The 22,430-nt window shown below is 38.5% G+C and overlaps 1 protein-coding gene and 1 long non-coding RNA gene across 2 annotated transcripts; both read right to left on the reverse strand.

The window, feature by feature from the left end:
• Nucleotides 1-640: 640 nt before the first annotated feature.
• LOC116253124 (uncharacterized) lies at nucleotides 641-14,449 on the reverse strand. Its single transcript, XM_050077605.1, has 3 exons — nucleotides 14,049-14,449; nucleotides 969-1,066; nucleotides 641-670 (listed from the first exon to the last, which is right to left on the reverse strand). Exons 1-3 carry the CDS (start codon nucleotides 14,395-14,397, stop codon nucleotides 641-643), a joined length of 477 nt encoding a protein of 158 aa, XP_049933562.1. The 5' UTR covers nucleotides 14,398-14,449.
• LOC126409996 (uncharacterized) lies at nucleotides 6,049-7,590 on the reverse strand. The gene is made up of 2 exons (XR_007573180.1): nucleotides 7,190-7,590; nucleotides 6,049-6,822 (listed from the first exon to the last, which is right to left on the reverse strand). It is a non-coding gene; the product is annotated as an uncharacterized LOC126409996 (long non-coding RNA).
• Nucleotides 14,450-22,430: the final 7,981 nt, after the last annotated feature.

Raw genomic sequence — 22,430 nt, forward strand, 5'->3', positions numbered from 1 at the left:
TCAATGATCAGAGCCTTCACGTGCATGAAATCCAATCTGTTTACAAATATGAAGATGTTGCAAAGATGCAATCTTGTTAATCTCGCTTATGAATTCCTTACAGTAACCCTACTGGCACATATCAAATAAGCGTGACTAACAGGAAAATAATCCATTAAGCCAGAAAAAGAGGACAAACAGCAAAGCAAAAGAACCCCAGATTTTTGAGGAGTCGAAAAATAGGTTCTTTTCGTCCTAATCCTCTCATTCACCTGGAAGCTTAATATACATATAAAAATGTGAATTAGTGTCCACAGCTATATAACTTTTGTTGCTCCATTTGGTACTATGATTCCTTTGTTAAGCTGATAGATACTTAAAAGTGGTTGAATGCTAATTATATGATTATGGGCTTCGGCCTTCAAATACTTCTTCCAAGGTGACAAGTATTAAGGACTACCGCAACATTACACCCCTTGTACCAAAGCAGACAAGAATAGATGGATGATGTCCCTTTGAACGTGGGTCAGTGCATGGATGAACATGTTTGCACACAAGGGTGTGTATGCATTGTGAAGTCGACAATCAATAAAATCACTCTCTCTTCTCTCGTTTTCCTCTTTCTCTCTGTTTCTCTTCTTTCCCAAAACTTTATTAGCCCCTAATTTGCAACCGCACTGGGAAGAACATACTGCGAAAACAAAAAAAATAGACTAAGATAAAAATACGTGATCACAGTATCACAATACAAAAGAATACCAGTGAAGATCAGCAACTGTCGTCTTCTTGCAAGCTCATCATTGTGCTTTTCAACAAGATAAGCAAGTCAGTGAAATATTTTTTTACCTTTCTTGGAAAGAACACAGAAATTTCTTTAGAGCAAATGAATGTAATACATAATTTGACAACAGAACATGTGAAATTCTTGAACAACCTGGAAAAATGCTCAGAAGCAGAAATTTTAGAACAAATGATAAAAACGAACAAACTGAAGATGAGTTTAGCGTATCTGCAAAAGTGATCGACTTGTCACGATCGACGCTCACAGAGACAAGCGACGGCAAAACTCCAGATGGGTATAGCATATCTGCAAAAGGAACCATTGAATAGTGAAGAAGAAGAAATATCGATGCATATACAGAGAGAGAGACCGACACAGTGGATCTTGGTAAGTCGACAATGGAGAAGGATCAATGGGCAGCTTTTCGTCGGAAGGCAGGCAACACCGGAGAGGTCGTGCAAAAGAGGCTGCGAGAAATCAGGTTGGGCGGAAAAGTTTCGACTTCCTGGCGCTACTCGACGATCGCCAGAGCTATCCGAACGGCACTGGCATCCCTTGTAACTGTGGCTCTGTTCTTTATAAGCTGCTGCAGCAACTCCATCGCCCCCAACAGAACTATAACATCTCTGCTTCCATCAAGTTGATTGCAGGTCCTTCTGCCCATCAGATCTGGGCCTGTTGCTGGGGTTTTCGCATGGGCTGTTCCAAGACATCTGCCAAAACATGAACCCTGGTCTCCTTGATAATGTCTTGTGTCTGAGGTGGTTCCATACACATTGATTTAGATCATGCAATTGCTTCCCCCTCCCCATTTCCTCGCAAGCAACCCTGCGCTGCTCCATTGAATGACTTCAATAGTTCTCTGTTGAGTCTCTTTGGTCATGGTGAGTGGAGATTGGAACCTGTGTTTGTTTTACAGATCTTCTCAAACAATGTGAGGGTAGCCCATCATAGTGTGGCCCACTGGAATGAATATGTAATATGGAAAAATCTTTTCCCCTCCCTACAATTTCCACAGCCGCTTCCATTCCTCCAATACTAATTGTGTAGTTACCCTTTCTGGCACTGAGAACAATGTCTTTGTTAAAAGTGAGAACAACGTCTTCGTTAAAAGGTAGTTCCACTGGGGCAACACCTGCCATCGATAGTTCTTGAATTTTCTGGCAATTTCAATCAACGTTAGTCTAACCTTGAAATTAACTTTCAAGTCCTCGTTAGATGCATGGATCATCAACAAGGTGTGCCTCAGGTTAAGAAAGGTGCTCATCATGACGGCTGAGCAATCTCTTCACTTTTCTCTTTGGAAGACTCCATGACAATTCATCATTTCTTTCAAGCTACCATGACAGCTGCAAAGATCTTCAGGTGCAACCTTGCCTAAAAGCATAAAGCTTGGGGTATATTGATGCAACACTCCTAGCAGGGATGTGACTCTCGGTCTTTTTTCTCTACCCACAAGCAGGTTTTAGAAAAATGATAGCCAATTGTAGCATCTTTAGAGAGTTCAGTCTGCCCCATTGGAACGACTTTGTCTCCCATGGTTCTAGCTACGGCTAACAAGCTCTTGATTACCCATCTTCTCCAAACTTGCTGCTCCATTCCTGCAGGACGTACTAACTCGGCAATCCTGTGTACTGCCATAGTCGCAAGCCATGTAACTGCAGCTCTCTGTATGCCTTCAACAGTGCACCGATCCACTTTGCTTGTTCTTGCTCATCTAATAGTCGACCCACTACCCTTTTTTTGAACTCATTTGTAGACACTCTGAATGGAAAGGCAATCACAATTTCACCTCCTTCCAAGAAAAAAGACTCGGCCAGCAACTCTAACCATTAACTTGCCAACATCAAGAGATGCTTCCATAGGACTCCTACTCACTAGGCCGCCTGCAGCCTTGCACCACCTTAACATCGGCACATATACATCAATTCCATAAACACGCTGGTTAGGTGGTCGGAGACAAGTGATCTTTCTAAACCCCATAGTGTCAACATCCTCCTTTGGCTTCTCGACAATTAAGACTGCTGCTTCACTTGTATAGTTGTATGGTAGGGTTTGGCAGAACTTGGGCCCAGCAACGTCCGGGGAATTGCAATCGACTTCCAACAATCCCTGAAACTACACCAAACCACCAATTGCCATTGTCTAGCCTTCGAGGCCAACTACATCGGCAAGGACTCTTCTCCAATCCAAACTGGTCAGACAATGACTCCATCTGGGCGGCACAACCTCTGACTTTTTTGCTCCTAGAAAAGCAAGAGGCAGAGCTGCCACCTTAGCCATAGCCCAAAACTCGCGAGGTTGTTGAACTAGTCATCGTCTTCCCTAGCATGGTTAGGACTCCAAGATTCAGGACTAGGCACACCATACAGCTCAGTCCCAATTTGTAGTAGAAAATAGCCATGATGAATTTCATCTTATGGCATAAGCGGCCCGTGGAGGATCGACTGAGACATCCAGCTGCCTTTTGGTATGCTCTTAGCCACCGCCAACAAGGGTCACCCATTCCAACCCAATAACACACGCACGCTCAGCCCTAATCCCAATTAGGGTCCTCCCTCGCCAAAGGGCCAGACTCTCAATGTTCGTGGTGGTTTTAGGAATAAAAACACACCAAGAAAATGAAGAAACAATCCTACATTCACTAGCTAAGTTGAACCCTATGCTTATTAACTACCAGACCTAAAATCTCTCTCTCTCTCTCTCTCTCTCTCTCACACACACACACACACACCCAAAAAAAAAAAAATCAACAAAGCAAGCAATAGTACAAAGTTTACAAACATTTCCACTAATGCCTACAAGGTTAATGAGAAAGATTCCGCTTGAATACTACACAATGTTGCAGATTCTACCTAAGAGGCAATAGAAGTAATTTACGTATTCTTTTGCCATGCCCTGGCAAGGGCAACAAAAATTTGGTGTGGTTTTTATGTTAAATCTCTTTAAAATGATATTTGAAAAAAAAAACAATGACAACCATACACCAAATTTTAAATTTATAACCAAAGAAAAACAAGTGCCAAGTCCATATCGAATATGGGGGAACAAACATATACTAACAAACATAGACTAAGATGGACTCAAATATGCACAATTCTCTGGATGCCAAACATATATTAAGATAGACCAAAAATGCAAGATTGTCTGGTTGCATCTGCCCTTTAATTCCTCCAGGTGATCACAAACTTGGAAACAAATAAGACTTGGAAAAAAATAAAATAACTCTAAGATAGACTAATAAACGCCTTAATTAGCCCCTAAAGATATACATCAAATGGAAAATAGTGGTCTAATGCATAAGTTGTCTAATGCATACACTAGCAATCACAAATTGAGGTAAAAGACAAACTAATTGATTACTAGAAACTTGTCCGGTTGCTGCAAGCAATCTAATTTCTGCACATATATGTAATTTTCTCATAAATGTATAGCAAAAATTCAATGTTTTCAATATAAATTTGCAACCACTGAGTCAAATCAGATTCCTTACAAAAAAATAAGCTAAACCCAAGAGATAAAAGGTCTTGGGAAGCAAAACAAATCAATTATCAAAGGTCACCCAAAAATCCACAATTTTGGAATAGAATTTTACAGCAACAACAACTCTATCTCTGCAGGTTAGGAGATTTCTGGTGTGTGGTTTTCAAGCTCTCAAACGTACAGGCAAAAAGTTGGTTTTCTACAAAGTTATGACAAGCCAATGAACAAAAAACACAAACAAACAATTGTTTACCTATCTTTATGCAAGTCACTATCTAGCTAAAACAACGATAGGAAATTTATTACACTCGATATGAATGGAATATGTTTGAGAGGTAGCAGTTTTGGTAACAAGAAAACGACATCTTTCAAGAACAAAGAGGGGTTGGGAGTTCCTCATAGGTCCAATAAGCTAGGAAACATAACAAAAGATGTCAAGTTTTTATTTTGAAACAGCTCATAAATCATTGATTTAAATCATAAGCTTGAGTGCTCGTTGTGCAAATGATATGCACTTCATTTACCCTCAATATCGTACAAGCATTAGGATTCGTTTCGCATCAATGTTGTTGAATATCTAGAAATGAAAATTTTTAAATTTCCAAAATATGAACATAAAGGAATCATCCTCAACATCTTAGAAAGTCAAAAAGAGGAATGGCTATTGACTCAAGACTCGCACATCCACAAAAGACTGTCACATTCAATTCGTAGTGAGTTCAGCCTTCATGCCATTCATATCTTGACAGGCACCTTTTCTTGCTTTTTTTTTCCTTTTTTTTTTTTGCAATCGGCTTTTTGCCGTTTCTTTTTTTTTTTCATTTTTGCATTTGATTTTTTTTATTTAGGCCGACCTTCACCTTTGAGGGAATCTCTCACCACCCCAAAGGCTACTACGGAGCTCCACCACTTTAGTGGTTATGTGTAGCTTTTTCATGTATCCAACTCGTTTCACCTTGCGGGTTTTCAACATGTCAAAAGTTCATAGGTCTTCATCTTCGCGGCATAGACATAAATCACCTTTATGCCTACCCGGTACTCTCGATTACTGACCTAGAGGAACAACCACATGAGCTCCGAGCCCATCTCTCAACTCTCATTTTGCTACCTGCCAAGATTTTAAAAGGCATTATGGCTTCTCTCCTAGGATATTTTCCCGATAAATCTTTGCAGAGGCTTGATCACTTAAGTCAATAGCCTTTCATAGTCTTGACTTTCTCAGCTTCATAGAATTTTTCTTCACTGCTCATATCTAGGATCTTTTCAAATTTCCTCTTCTAATGATTCACAACAAAAACTTGAATTTTTTCCTTCTACTCGAGGAGGTATTAAGAATAACATGAAGGTATATCATTATGTGAGAAAACTTTTTAAAAATGCTTTTAGGTAAAACTAAAAATTTTCATTTGTCAAAAAGTTCTTGACATCAAATGGTACATCACCTACAAGTAAAAACTCTCGTCTGCCAAAAGACACGAGCGTTTATGAAACCAGCTGGATTTGTTGGGTAGAAGAATGAACTACATCAGCTCTCCTACAAAAGTAGGGACTACACAAAAATGTTGGTTTGAGGGTGAAGAGTTCTCATAAGTGTCAGGTCCTCAATTAATTGGAAGTTTCAAACAATTGGGTAAAGCACATTCTCTCCCTAAACAAACGACTAGGTTTAGATTGCACAAAAGCTTGGCCCATCGACAACTTGTGGCTTCCATAATTTCACCAACAGTTGGTGAACACCATACTTATGAACCAACAAAAAAGTTGTCTCCACAATCAGCAAATCAAAGCCCAAACCAGAGCTCTGATACCATAAAAATGTGTAAACCTACAATGAAACTCAATCAAAGGCACTAATGCCAAGTCACCAAGAAAGTAAAGAATGAAAAACATAATTGAATCACAACAAAAGTCATGGAAAAAGCTTCCTTACAATGGCAAACACAAGATCTACATATACACACATATGAAGGATCTAGCATAAGAGCAGTCTGCAACCTTATCCTTGTCGAGCATTGAAATGGTCTTCTCAGTAGCAGAAATCCACAAACAGGAAGCTATTAGAAAAACACCAGTTACGACTCGGACCATATTGAAGTGAAGACTGTAACCGAAACTACTGTCTCGGAAGAGGAGCATGTAAACAAATCCTGTCAGTCAGACCCCCCCCCCCCCTCATTTACATCACACAAAACAATGCAACACCACTTCTAATACAGAGACAAACTTCCAGCTACAGTTGCAGTATCAGAGTTTGAAGACCGTGAGGAGAACGTAAAACAGAACTTGAAACAAGAGAACGTATCAAGTGTGCAGCCAAGCTCCTAACCGCACCTTCAATGTGAAAATTTCTCATAAAATTACTCAATTTCCAAGCTCCTAACCGCACCTTCAATGTGAAAATTTCTCATAAAATTACTCAATTTCACCATAAAACAACCTGCGTTTGCGATTTAGGAATCGTCCTTATAACAGTGCTTCAAGTATGGCAAAACATGGCTTATCCCCTCATGTCCGAAACACTGCCAAAACATGTTCTGCTGCCAAATTCTCTTAAAACAAAACCCTGTGGTGTTTCATTCCTGGAACGGAGTGTAAGCCCGTAAACGATCGCCAGAAAAGGAAAACACCATTGTCGGGTCAGAAAAAAAATAAAAGCTCTTAAAAAACACGACCATGCAAAACGAAAAAAAACAAAGGAAATCAGGGAATCTCAACCTCGCGAAACAAAAAAACCGGATGCCTATGGATTAAAGTCATCAGCAACTAGAGGCAGGAAAAGAAGACCCTCAACTTGGAAGATGAAAGCGAGGAAAATGTCGCTCAAATCTATTCAATTCCAACCTGAACAAGGTAAGAAAGGAGAAACAGGACAAGGAAATGGCAGGACAAAACACAATGAATCTACTTCATCGCAGGAGAGAGAGAGAGAGAGAGAGGGAGAGGGACCTGCAATCGGTGGAAATCTCAGAGCTTTCCGTGATGAAGAAGACGATGAGAGGAACAAAGCTTTGCAGAACACGGAAAGCCTCAGCGCCTTGTTAACCAGTCCCTTTTGAAGCAGGCTTGGGGACGAGCTTTGAAGACCTACACGGCAGCCGAAGTCGTCCGGTCGCCCACGAAGCTGCAGGACTGGAGGAGGGAGCTGCGATGAAGGAAGCAGCAAGGAGGAGGGCGGCGGCTGCGGCAGAAGCCGATGCTCACCATTCCAGCCGTAACGGGCATTTTCTTCGTCCAGGAAAGGAAAGTTGATCTGAAATTTCCGGAAATATGTGTGCGGAAATCGCCCAACGGACATTTTCTTCACCTCACGCTTAATGGGCAGGCAAAAAGAATTTAGATTTGCCCCAACGAACATTTTGTTATGGGCAGGGATTTTTTTTTTCAAAGCGAATTTTATTGGATCGTTACAGGCTCCACATCAAAATAGTAAATAACTATTCAATTTAAATAATTTTAAAATGTTTTTTTAAATGTAAGAATGGCATAAAACAGCGGCAAAAGAAGCTAGGTGAGTTTAAATTTTCATATTACATTCAATGCGTTAAGCTTATATTTTCCTTTCTTGCTAGCTGTCATGTGCGCTGTCTGAGAGCGAGAGGAGAAGGAAAGGGGCAAAGAAAAATCGAGGTTGTAATGCGGATGGCCATGAAAAACCTTTACGCTCGCTGATGAGAGGATCAATATTAAAAAGCAGGAAAATATGATTCTTGATTTTAAACATTGCATTGAGAACTGAAAAGCCTTAGCAGATGAATCGAATTAAACAAAAATAAGTTAAGCAAAGTTCAAAAGTATAATCAAATTTAAAAAAGAAATGTTTAAATCAAAATCAGGCCAGAGCCCTCAACAACCTAAACCTTGTTGAGGTTTTGAAGGAGAGTCTGGTGCCACTATATTGTTAGCTGCTAGTGATATAGGTCACGTTATACACATACATAGAATTAAGTTAATGTTGGATGAAATCGTTGAATGGAGGATTTATTGAACGCTGTTTGTTGAATGAATCATGGAATTTAGAAAATGTTGGATAAAATCATAAAAGTGAGTGAATTTATTGAACTTGTAACCACTAGATCAAATAGGTGCTCCCATGTGTTGTTTAAATTAAAACAAGTAATGCCTTTTCTTTCATGTGCAACACATATAAGATATTAAATGTTTCATAATCTTTGATATTTAATTTTTAATAACATCTCATTAAATTTTATGTCGGTACAACAAATGACAGAGCAATGTCATCGTTCATTTCTGATTTTGGCGTGAGAAAAAAATGCATTTTGCTGGTTTTTTCTAAAAAAAAAATAGACATGATCGTATTGGATATTATGTACCATACCAGTTTTGCCCTAAAACCTACGCTTAGCTATGCCTCCCTTCACTCACTTTGTTTCGCTTTGTTGCACCAAACAACATTGTATACTACCCAGAATTGCTGGCTAAGATTTGAAGATACACCCAAATCAATGAAATTGGGCAACTGAGATTAAACTTATATGCAAAAAAGGTGCATGGTAACACTAATAAGACCATGACAATAAATGAACCGAAAATTTGGGAAAACGTTTTACCATATTCATCCTTATATATAAGAATTACAAAATGGCCCATATGCAGACCAAAATGATAACCTTTACTCTATAGTTTTTTTGTTCAAAGCCAAATTCAAATGCAAATCAATTAGAAGAAAGCAGTACCAAGTTATATTTAAAGGTCTACTCGTTTTTTTTTATAATTGTTTTTTATATATGTTTTCAAGCAGCAAAATAAGATTCTCAATCTTAAACTTTGCATTACCCTGAACTGAAAACTATAGCTTCCTGTTTTGACTACACATGTCTCCTTGTGTTTAAAACTATTTTTTTAATAAATATAATCTTATTGGTGAATATAAGACGTGAGAAAAAAAATAGGAATAAGGGTAAAGAAAGAAGAACTTGATGTTTAAATAGGATTTTAAAAAGCTAAAACTATAAACCTTGAAGACAGCTTTATGCTTTTGTTTTCGATCCTATACCGGTGATATAGAAAACCACTATCAGTCTTTAGCGGTGGCAAACACAACCGGTATAAATCTATACCGGTGATAGATACCGCCGCTAGAAGACCAATACCGGTGACGGGCAAATCACCGATATAGGTCTATAACGGTGATTAACTTGGCCGATACTGTACTGTCACCGCTATATACTTACAGGGGTGGTTTTAGTCACCGGTATATCTCCCTAAAACCACAGGTAAAAGGAAGGCGCACCTTGCCACTGTTGTTTGAGGCACACGCCTCAACTGCCCCTCTCTCTCTCTCTCTCTCCGTTTTGCATTGACGCTTGTATCTTTTTACTTTTTTTTTTATCATATAGTTATATTTTCTTCAGCATATTCTTGTTTTTGTTTACTCTTTTTTTGTCCAGTTAGCTAATGTGGGACGAAATGGGTTCCACCTAGCAGCAGCATCATATTTGGTTGGCACGCAAAACTAGTGACCTTTAACATCCCGTGAAGCATATCTTGCTCTGGGAAAACCTCTCTGTTTTCTGGCTTGTTGCTCACCTCTTCTGGCAAACCTGAAAAGAAACATTTGAGAGAATATCATACCACATGAAGAAAGTTGTACAAACATGAAATAATTTCAGGTAGAACTTTTGGACAATATTATTTCCTGCATTCTCCAATATCCGAGCCTTGCCAAATGACACGCTAGACATCAAACAAGGACCAGGAAGAGGTGAATGATCTTATAAACATCACAATTCACAACCAAACAATAGATCCTGTGAAATTTTCAAAAATTTAAAAGTTATTGCTTTTCAGGTTTCTAAAGTAAACGTAGGGAATAAGAGACAAGGTAGAACAAACCCAGTTACCATGTATTTCATGCTCTCCAACATCAACGATCAATCTGCATATACAATTGCAAGTATTGCCGCAGTCTGGTATTCTCTCACGCGCAAACCTATAAATACACCTCAAACCCATAAATACACCTTTAAATAAACAGAAGAATGTTATTGATTCATCTCCTAACGCATTAACGGTGCACAAAACCTTCCAAGGAAAAGTTGTGCATACAAGCCACACACAAAAAAAAAAAAAATCGATTTCAGAAATGGACTTTAGGTTTTCATTTTATGTTATGCAAACTTACAATACATACAAACAAGGAATCAAGATACCCGGCAATTCTTTCACAAAAAACATTTTCCCATTGTAAGTCCAATCAAACATGATAGATAGCCTCTCATTGCAAATTAATTGCTGCACCTAGCCCAATAATGAGTGTCACAACAAGTTTCAGGTCATGCATTCGGAAATGCCCCAACTAATTTTCAAAACACGAATGTTGTTTTTTTTTTTTTTGCTGCCCATACTTAAAAACATTCGCATTAGGATCTGACCCGGAATCAGCACTAGCACTTGAAGGGTGTTAACAGTCGGCAACAATCATATGCAAAGACAGAAGTTTGTATTTGGAAGTCATCAAGGTCATGCTGCTGAGTGTTAACACCATTCCGGGTCAGATACCAATTTAAATTTCCTTAAGCAGGGGCAGAAAATGACATTCAGGTTTTCAAAAGTAGTTGGGGCATTTCTGAAGGCGTGACCTGAAACTATGACTTTCATAGGGACCTCCAAAACTCATAGGAGCCTTCATGTGTTTGGCAAGACCTTTTTTCTTGTGTATACTTTTGAACCACCACTTTCATTAGTTGAGTTCACCTTCATCTGTGGCACCCTTTCAACTTGCTCATCCTCCTTCCCATGGCCAAGGCACCATCTTTCATAACATTGGAAGCAAACCTACTTCCTCCTCTCTTTGATTTGTCCAGATTCAATCGCTTGACTAATATGACTAATATCTGTTTGGTCGTGAAACATCTAATGCCTCATGCTGCATCATTGGTTTTGTGGACATGCCATTGTTTCGGTTTCATGTCTGCAACCTAACACTCATTCATTTACATTTCTCCTCCTTGATTCTAAATAGTTCAAAATTCTCTAGCAGTTTAACAATTGTGGCTTGGCTGCCTATACTTTAATGCAAAGTTTCATCACGTAAGCCTCCCACTAAAGGAACCCATGCATCCAGGCACATATAATTTATTTCTGCAAATTCAGCCTGCCAGATACTCCAAGACATGTCCTTTCTGCTTGAATTCAGATAGTTCAATATTCTAATCCAAGAAAGTTGAATGGCGCAGACCTCCTACTAAAGGAATCCATGCTTCCATGCACATATAATTTATTTCTGCAAATTCAGTCTGCCAGATACTCTAAGACATGTCGTTCTGCTTGAATTTAGATAGTTCAATATTCCAAGAAAGTTGAATGGCCAAATCAAACAAATAAAACATCAATAGACTGTTGCAACCTTGTAGACGGACAAACTACTTATACCATCTAATGAGTCAGTCCTTCCAAACTAAAATTTCCTGGCAGTATGGGTACTGCTCAGCCCAAAAGATACAGCTGAGTGAAATCCCTCCTTGGGCATCTTAGCTACACATTTGTTGAGCTTGTGAATAAGGTGCTTGAGAACGATGAGGACGAGGACCACATACTTGTTCATCTGCGGTTGTACGCTTGTGGATTTCTAGATGCCAAGCTCCCATCATTGGCTTCAAGTATTTTCAACAGTAGAATATATATGATATTGGATGCTACATTTCAAGCCCTATTGTGTTCGGTTTTTCAGAAGCACAATACATGGTTTATTAAAAAATGGACATGGTGCACCTTTAATCAATCTTTCTTCGCTTGAAGAAAGACATGGGAACTTGAAAAACAAGAACGCATTTTCAATTATCATCCAAAAGAGGAACATGGAATGATCTTGTTATGCCAACACATAAGCATTAACTTTCAAAAAATAGTAAAATACGATATAAGGAGAGAATAGCAATTGCAGTCAACCAAAGTTATATTACCTTTAGCAAAGTACGGACGGAGGAAGAACTTTGTATGGGTACATTATTCCATTGGGTTCTAAGAGCTTCTTTATGGAACCCATGAATTGAACCTCAAATGCACAAAAAGAATTAGGAAATAAGAAGAAAAATGCAAAAAAATGTACGATATATGCAAGACTGCCACATCCATCAGCACACAAATGGACATAATTTTTCTTAAGATTGATTAAGAAATGCAAATTCTGAGAAATTCAGAAATAGCAGAACAAGCAAGCCTTCATGTTTTAAATAAACTCCAGTTGATTGGAGGTCCATCAGGTCTGCCATAAAGCAGCCGATCCAAGCTCCCATGGAAGTCTCTCAAAAAACCAGAATTCAATGATCAGAGCCTTCACGTGCATGAAATCCAATCTGTTTACAAATATGAAGATGTTGCAAAGATGCAATCTTGTTAATCTCGCTTATGAATTCCTTACAGTAACCCTACTGGCACATATCAAATAAGCGTGACTAACAGGAAAATAATCCATTAAGCCAGAAAAAGAGGACAAACAGCAAAGCAAAAGAACCCCAGATTTTTGAGGAGTCGAAAAATAGGTTCTTTTCGTCCTAATCCTCTCATTCACCTGGAAGCTTAATATACATATAAAAATGTGAATTAGTGTCCACAGCTATATAACTTTTGTTGCTCCATTTGGTACTATGATTCCTTTGTTAAGCTGATAGATACTTAAAAGTTGGTGAACACCATACTTATGAACCAACAAAAAAGTTGTCTCCACAATCAGCAAATCAAAGCCCAAACCAGAGCTCTGATACCATAAAAATGTGTAAACCTACAATGAAACTCAATCAAAGGCACTAATGCCAAGTCACCAAGAAAGTAAAGAATGAAAAACATAATTGAATCACAACAAAAGTCATGGAAAAAGCTTCCTTACAATGGCAAACACAAGATCTACATATACACACATATGAAGGATCTAGCATAAGAGCAGTCTGCAACCTTATCCTTGTCGAGCATTGAAATGGTCTTCTCAGTAGCAGAAATCCACAAACAGGAAGCTATTAGAAAAACACCAGTTACGACTCGGACCATATTGAAGTGAAGACTGTAACCGAAACTACTGTCTCGGAAGAGGAGCATGTAAACAAATCCTGTCAGTCAGACCCCCCCCCCTCATTTACATCACACAAAACAATGCAACACCACTTCTAATACAGAGACAAACTTCCAGCTACAGTTGCAGTATCAGAGTTTGAAGACCGTGAGGAGAACGTAAAACAGAACTTGAAACAAGAGAACGTATCAAGTGTGCAGCCAAGCTCCTAACCGCACCTTCAATGTGAAAATTTCTCATAAAATTACTCAATTTCACCATAAAACAACCTGCGTTTGCGATTTAGGAATCGTCCTTATAACAGTGCTTCAAGTATGGCAAAACATGGCTTATCCCCTCATGTCCGAAACATTGCCAAAACATGTTCTGCTGCCAAATTCTCTTAAAACAAAACCCTGTGGTGTTTCATTCCTGGAACGGAGTGTAAGCCCGTAAACGATCGCCAGAAAAGGAAAACACCATTGTCGGGTCAGAAAAAAAATAAAAGCTCTTAAAAAACACGACCATGCAAAACGAAAAAAAACAAAGGAAATCAGGGAATCTCAACCTCGCGAAACAAAAAAACCGGATGCCTATGGATTAAAGTCATCAGCAACTAGAGGCAGGAAAAGAAGACCCTCAACTTCGAAGATGAAAGCGAGGAAAATGTCGCTCAAATCTATTCAATTCCAACCTGAACAAGGTAAGAAAGGAGAAACAGGACAAGGAAATGGCAGGACAAAACACAATGAATCTACTTCATCGCAGGAGAGAGAGAGAGAGAGAGAGAGGGAGAGGGACCTGCAATCGGTGGAAATCTCAGAGCTTTCCGTGATGAAGAAGACGATGAGAGGAACAAAGCTTTGCAGAACACGGAAAGCCTCAGCGCCTTGTTAACCAGTCCCTTTTGAAGCAGGCTTGGGGACGAGCTTTGAAGACCTACACGGCAGCCGAAGTCGTCCGGTCGCCCACGAAGCTGCAGGACTGGAGGAGGGAGCTGCGATGAAGGAAGCAGCAAGGAGGAGGGCGGCGGCTGCGGCAGAAGCCGATGCTCACCATTCCAGCCGTAACGGGCATTTTCTTCGTCCAGGAAAGGAAAGTTGATCTGAAATTTCCGGAAATATGTGTGCGGAAATCGCCCAACGGACATTTTCTTCACCTCACGCTTAATGGGCAGGCAAAAAGAATTTAGATTTGCCCCAACGAACATTTTGTTATGGGCAGGGATTTTTTTTTTCAAAGCGAATTTTATTGGATCGTTACAGGCTCCACATCAAAATAGTAAATAACTATTCAATTTAAATAATTTTAAAATGTTTTTTTAAATGTAAGAATGGCATAAAACAGCGGCAAAAGAAGCTAGGTGAGTTTAAATTTTCATATTACATTCAATGCGTTAAGCTTATATTTTCCTTTCTTGCTAGCTGTCATGTGCGCTGTCTGAGAGCGAGAGGAGAAGGAAAGGGGCAAAGAAAAATCGAGGTTGTAATGCGGATGGCCATGAAAAACCTTTACGCTCGCTGATGAGAGGATCAATATTAAAAAGCAGGAAAATATGATTCTTGATTTTAAACATTGCATTGAGAACTGAAAAGCCTTAGCAGATGAATCGAATTAAACAAAAATAAGTTAAGCAAAGTTCAAAAGTATAATCAAATTTAAAAAAGAAATGTTTAAATCAAAATCAGGCCAGAGCCCTCAACAACCTAAACCTTGTTGAGGTTTTGAAGGAGAGTCTGGTGCCACTATATTGTTAGCTGCTAGTGATATAGGTCACGTTATACACATACATAGAATTAAGTTAATGTTGGATGAAATCGTTGAATGGAGGATTTATTGAACGCTGTTTGTTGAATGAATCATGGAATTTAGAAAATGTTGGATAAAATCATAAAAGTGAGTGAATTTATTGAACTTGTAACCACTAGATCAAATAGGTGCTCCCATGTGTTGTTTAAATTAAAACAAGTAATGCCTTTTCTTTCATGTGCAACACATATAAGATATTAAATGTTTCATAATCTTTGATATTTAATTTTTAATAACATCTCATTAAATTTTATGTCGGTACAACAAATGACAGAGCAATGTCATCGTTCATTTCTGATTTTGGCGTGAGAAAAAAATGCATTTTGCTGGTTTTTTCTAAAAAAAAAATAGACATGATCGTATTGGATATTATGTACCATACCAGTTTTGCCCTAAAACCTACGCTTAGCTATGCCTCCCTTCACTCACTTTGTTTCGCTTTGTTGCACCAAACAACATTGTATACTACCCAGAATTGCTGGCTAAGATTTGAAGATACACCCAAATCAATGAAATTGGGCAACTGAGATTAAACTTATATGCAAAAAAGGTGCATGGTAACACTAATAAGACCATGACAATAAATGAACCGAAAATTTGGGAAAACGTTTTACCATATTCAGAATTACAAAATGGCCCATATGCAGACCAAAATGATAACCTTTACTCTATAGTTTTTTTGTTCAAAGCCAAATTCAAATGCAAATCAATTAGAAGAAAGCAGTACCAAGTTATATTTAAAGGTCTACTCGTTTTTTTTATAATTGTTTTTTATATATGTTTTCAAGCAGCAAAATAAGATTCTCAATCTTAAACTTTGCATTACCCTGAACTGAAAACTATAGCTTCCTGTTTTGACTACACATGTCTCCTTGTGTTTAAAACTATTTTTTTAATAAATATAATCTTATTGGTGAATATAAGACGTGAGAAAAAAAAATAGGAATAAGGGTAAAGAAAGAAGAACTTGATGTTTAAATAGGATTTTAAAAAGCTAAAACTATAAACCTTGAAGACAGCTTTATGCTTTTGTTTTCGATCCTATACCGGTGATACAGAAAACCACTATCAGTCTTTAGCGGTGGCAAACACAACCGGTATAAATCTATACCGGTGATAGATACCGCCGCTAGAAGAGCCAATACCGGTGACGGGTAAATCACCGATATAGGTCTATAACGGTGATTAACTTGGCCGATACTGTACTGTCACCGCTATATACTTACAGGGGTGGTTTTAGTCACCGGTATATCTCCCTAAAACCACAGGTAAAAGGAAGGCGCACCTTGCCACTGTTGCCACTGTTGTTTGAGGCACACGCCTCAACTGCCCCTCTCTCTCTCTCTCTCTCTCCGTTTTGCATTGACGCTTGTATCTTTTTACTTTTTTTTTATCATATAGTTATATTTTCTTCAGCATATTCTTGTTTTTGTTTACTCTTTTTTTGTCCAGTTAGCTAATGTGGGACGAAATGGGTTCCACCTAGCAGCAGCATCATATTTGGTTGGCACGCAAAACTAGTGACCTTTAACATCCCGTGAAGCATATCTTGCTCTGGGAAAACCTCTCTGTTTTCTGGCTTGTTGCTCACCTCTTCTGGCAAACCTGAAAAGAAACATTTGAGAGAATATCATACCACATGAAGAAAGTTGTACAAACATGAAATAATTTTAGGTAGAACTTTTGGACAATATTATTTCCTGCATTCTCCAATATCCGAGCCTTGCCAAATGACACGCTAGACATCAAACAAGGACCAGGAAGAGGTGAATGATCTTATAAACATCACAATTCACAACCAAACAATAGATCCTGTGAAATTTTCAAAAATTTAAAAGTTATTGCTTTTCAGGTTTCTAAAGTAAACGTAGGGAATAAGAGACAAGGTAGAACAAACCCAGTTACCATGTATTTCATGCTCTCCAACATCAACGATCAATCTGCATATACAATTGCAAGTATTGCCGCAGTCTGGTATTCTCTCACGCGCAAACCTATAAATACACCTCAAACCCATAAATACACCTTTAAATAAACAGAGGAATGTTATTGATTCATCTCCTAACGCATTAACGGTGCACAAAACCTTCCAAGGAAAAGTTGTGCATACAAGCCACACACAAAAAAAAAAAAAATCGATTTCAGAAATGGACTTTAGGTTTTCATTTTATGTTATGCAAACTTACAATACATACAAACAAGGAATCAAGATACCCGGCAATTCTTTCACAAAAAACATTTTCCCATTGTAAGTCCAATCAAACATGATAGATAGCCTCTCATTGCAAATTAATTGTTGCACCTAGCCCAATAATGAGTGTCACAACAAGTTTCAGGTCATGCATTCGGAAATGCCCCAACTAATTTTCAAAACACGAATGTTGTTTTTTTTTTTTTTTGCTGCCCATACTTAAAAACATTCGCATTAGGATCTGACCCGGAATCAGCACTAGCACTTGAAGGGTGTTAACAGTCGGCAACAATCATATGCAAAGACAGAAGTTTGTATTTGGAAGTCATCAAGGTCATGCTGCTGAGTGTTAACACCATTCCGGGTCAGATACCAATTTAAATTTCCTTAAGCAGGGGCAGAAAATGACATTCAGGTTTTCAAAAGTAGTTGGGGCATTTCTGAAGGCGTGACCTGAAACTATGACTTTCATAGGGACCTCCAAAACTCATAGGAGCCTTCATGTGTTTGGCAAGACCTTTTTTCTTGTGTATACTTTTGAACCACCACTTTCATTAGTTGAGTTCACCTTCATCTGTGGCACCCTTTCAACTTGCTCATCCTCCTTCCCATGGCCAAGGCACCATCTTTCATAACATTGGAAGCAAACCTACTTCCTCCTCTCTTTGATTTGTCCAGATTCAATCGCTTGACTAATATGACTAATATCTGTTTGGTCGTGAAACATCTAATGCCTCATGCTGCATCATTGGTTTTGTGGACATGCCATTGTTTCGGTTTCATGTCTGCAACCTAACACTCATTCATTTACATTTCTCCTCCTTGATTCTAAATAGTTCAAAATTCTCTAGCAGTTTAACAATTGTGGCTTGGCTGCCTATACTTTAATGCAAAGTTTCATCACGTAAGCCTCCCACTAAAGGAACCCATGCATCCAGGCACATATAATTTATTTCTGCAAATTCAGCCTGCCAGATACTCCAAGACATGTCCTTTCTGCTTGAATTCAGATAGTTCAATATTCTAATCCAAGAAAGTTGAATGGCGCAGACCTCCTACTAAAGGAATCCATGCTTCCAAGCACATATAATTTATTTCTGCAAATTCAGTCTGCCAGATACTCTAAGACATGTCGTTCTGCTTGAATTTAGATAGTTCAATATTCCAAGAAAGTTGAATGGCCAAATCAAACAAATAAAACATCAATAGACTGTTGCAACCTTGTAGACGGACAAACTACTTATACCATCTAATGAGTCAGTCCTTCCAAACTAAAATTTCCTGGCAGTATGGGTACTGCTCAGCCCAAAAGATACAGCTGAGTGAAATCCCTCCTTGGGCATCTTAGCTACCCATTTGTTGACCTTGTGAATAAGGTGCTTGAGAACGATGAGGACGAGGACCACATACTTGTTCATCTGCGGTTGTACGCTTGTGGATTTCTAGATGCCAAGCTCCCATCATTGGCTTCAAGTATTTTCAACAGTAGAATATATATGATATTGGATGCTACATTTCAAGCCCTATTGTGTTCGGTTTTTCAGAAGCACAATACATGGTTTATTAAAAAATGGACATGGTGCACCTTTAATCAATCTTTCTTCGCTTGAAGAAAGACATGGGAACTTGAAAAACAAGAACGCATTTTCAATTATCATCCAAAAGAGGAACATGGAATGATCTTGTTATGCCAACACATAAGCATTAACTTTCAAAAAATAGTAAAATATGATATAAGGAGAGAATAGCAAGGAACTTTGCAGTCAACCAAAGTTATATTACCTTTAGCAAAGTACGGACGGAGGAAGAACTTTGTATGGGTACATTATTCCATTGGGTTCTAAGAGCTTCTTTATGGAACCCATGAATTGAACCTCAAATGCACAAAAAGAATTAGGAAATAAGAAGAAAAATGCAAAAAAATGTACGATATATGCAAGACTGCCACATCCATCAGCACACAAATGGACATAATTTTTCTTAAGATTGATTAAGAAATGCAAATTCTGAGAAATTCAGAAATAGCAGAACAAGCAAGCCTTCATGTTTTAAATAAACTCCAGTTGATTGGAGGTCCATCAGGTCTGCCATAAAGCAGCCGATCCAAGCTCCCATGGAAGTCTCTCAAAAAACCAGAATTCAATGATCAGAGCCTTCACGTGCATGAAATCCAATCTGTTTACAAATATGAAGATGTTGCAAAGATGCAATCTTGTTAATCTCGCTTATGAATTCCTTACAGTAACCCTACTGGCACATATCAAATAAGCGTGACTAACAGGAAAATAATCCATTAAGCCAGAAAAAGAGGACAAACAGCAAAGCAAAAGAACCCCAGATTTTTGAGGAGTCGAAAAATAGGTTCTTTTCCTCTCATTCACCTGGAAGCTTAATATACATATAAAAATGTGAATTAGTGTCCACAGCTATATAACTTTTGTTGCTCCATTTGGTACTAGTGATGTATTTATGATTCCTTTGTTAAGCTGATAGATACTTAAAAGTGGTTGAATGCTAATTATATGATTATGGGCTTCGGCCTTCAAATACTTCTTCCAAGGTGACAAGTATTAAGGACTACCGCAACATTACACCCCTTGTACCAAAGCAAACAAGAATAGATGGATGATGTCCCTTTGAACGTGGGTCAGTGCATGGATGAACATGTTTGCACACAAGGGTGTGTATGCATTGTGAAGTCGACAATCAATAAAATCACTCTCTCTTCTCTCGTTTTCCTCTTTCTCTCTGTTTCTCTTCTTTCCCAAAACTTTATTAGCCCCTAATTTGCAACCGCACTGGGAAGAACATACTGCGAAAAAAAAAAAAAAAAAGATAAAAATACGTGATCACAGTATCACAATACAAAAGAATACCAGTGAAGATCAGCAACTGTCGTCTTCTTGCAAGCTCATCATTGTGCTTTTCAACAAGATAAGCAAGTCAGTGAAATATTTTTTTACCTTTCTTGGAAAGAACATAGAAATTTCTTTAGAGCAAATGAATGTAATACATAATTTGACAACAGAACATGTGAAATTCTTGAACAACCTGGAAAAATGCTCAGAAGCAGAAATTTTAGAACAAATGATTCTAATGCTTTAACGATTGAAATGCCCAAATCCCAAATTTAACTTCATAAATGAAAACGCCCAAAGCAAGATGCCTCAAAAAACGAACAAACAGAATTGTTGAAATACCCAAATCCACTTCATAAATAAAAACACCCAAATCAAAATGCCCCAAAAAACGAACAAACTGAAGATGAGTTTAGCGTATCTGCAAAAGTGATCGAGGCGACGGCAAAACTCCAGATGGGTATAGCATATCTGCAAAAGGAACCATTGAATAGTGAAGAAGAAGAAATATCGATGCATATACAGAGAGAGAGACCGACACAGTGGATCTTGGTAAGTCGACAATGGAGAAGGATCAATGGGCAGCTTTTCGTCGGAAGGCAGGCAACACCGGAGAGGTCGTGCAAAAGAGGCTGCGAGAAATCAGGTTGGGCGGAAAAGTTTCGACTTCCTGGCGCTACTCGACGATCGCCAGAGCTATCCGAACGGCACTGGCATCCCTTGTAACTGTGGCTCTGTTCTTTTTTTTTTTGGGGGGGTGTGGGAAACACATTTTTTTAAGCTTTTGACGTTTGATCAATAAGCGCTAGCGCTTTCGCTCTTGAAACTCTCACAGGAAACCGGAAGGCGGTTCATTTGGGTCCAACTCTGACACTAGCGCACACAACGTCAAGGCCGTCACTGGCGATTTATCAGCTTGACGCCAAAGACTCTCTTCGACAACAGCGTTGAGGAGGCTAGCGCCAGAGCTGTTCTTACCTTAGCGCCACTGCTACCGTACTTTCTTGCAGTGAAACACTCGCAATTCTTCCTCAGGAAGAACGAAAGGTCAAAGGCTATGAGGGAGATGAGGTCTGGAAATTGATCATCAGATTGTAGATAACTCGTAACAACATACATATGGATGGCAGTTCAATCTTCAGGCTCTCTCTGGTAGCACTTGTCTTTCTCTCCCTCTCTCTCTCACGCACATATAAAAGGAAAAATAGGGCACATATATGGTGATGCTGCCGCTGTTGGCGCAGGGCTAGAATTTTTCAATTAAGAGAAATTATTAAACAAAAGGCTATTTCTTTGCAAATTCTTTCCAGCAGATCATATTTTGGTGCTTTATCAATTTCAAATTTCAACTATATATTGGATATTCCGAAGTAAATAATTAATTAAAGCGCGTGTCTAAGTGGTCGTACTGCTTTGTTGGCCATGTATTTTTCTTTTTTTCTCTTCGTTATTTATTGATTTAAACGAACAGGGCGAGCTGGCTTAATGAGCCTTAAGACCAAATTAGTAGGCAGACACGGAATTTAAAGCCCTAGGTAATGCCTTCTTATAAACTTATTTTTTAGGTGTAAATCAGATTTGTTGGGGTTTTAAGATGAGATCTCTACGTCGAACGTCGTTGATGGGTGACGAAAGTGAGCGACAAATTTATGGCTGCGGATGCATACTCTTAGTGAGTCGAACCATTGGGTTTTCATTTTTTCTGCTGTACATTTTTTATGATATTCCAAACACCACAAAATTTAGTAGATATACAATGACGCTCTTTTTTGGCATTTCAATGCTTTTATATGCATTTAAATAAAATTTGACAAAAACTGACCTATATATGTTTGTTTAATTATCACATAAGATCATCAATATTTTGTAAGTCAAATAGACTTTGCTAAAGAATGAGACACGTTATAGGACATGAATAGATTCTTTTATATAATTCCAATTTCACTATGTTACTAGCTTGCGCTCCCAGCTGCCAAATATTTTCATAAAGAATTTTATGGTTTTTGTTTCTTGTATTTGGCTATTTTAATTAAAGATAAGGTGCATGCACTATGGCCAGAAGTTAATTCTACGGGATATGTATAGAAAGGAACCAATGAACTAGCCCTACGTATCCAACCCAAATAGGAGCTTCCCTATGGTAATGGTTGAACTTTTTGTTGAGTTGGAAGCTCATGATTTGGAGTGAAGCATTGTTTTGAACTAAAGTAGATCTGATAGACAGTTTGCAAGCACATCACTTGATAGAAAATGGAGTGCATCATCTAACTAGGAAGAACCTTCCCTTTATTATCTAAATGTTGACTAATAAATGAACCGAAACTT

The sequence above is a fragment of the Nymphaea colorata genome, chromosome 4 (genome assembly GCF_008831285.2).
Source record: "Nymphaea colorata isolate Beijing-Zhang1983 chromosome 4, ASM883128v2, whole genome shotgun sequence".
NCBI classification, from domain to species: domain Eukaryota; kingdom Viridiplantae; phylum Streptophyta; class Magnoliopsida; order Nymphaeales; family Nymphaeaceae; genus Nymphaea; species Nymphaea colorata.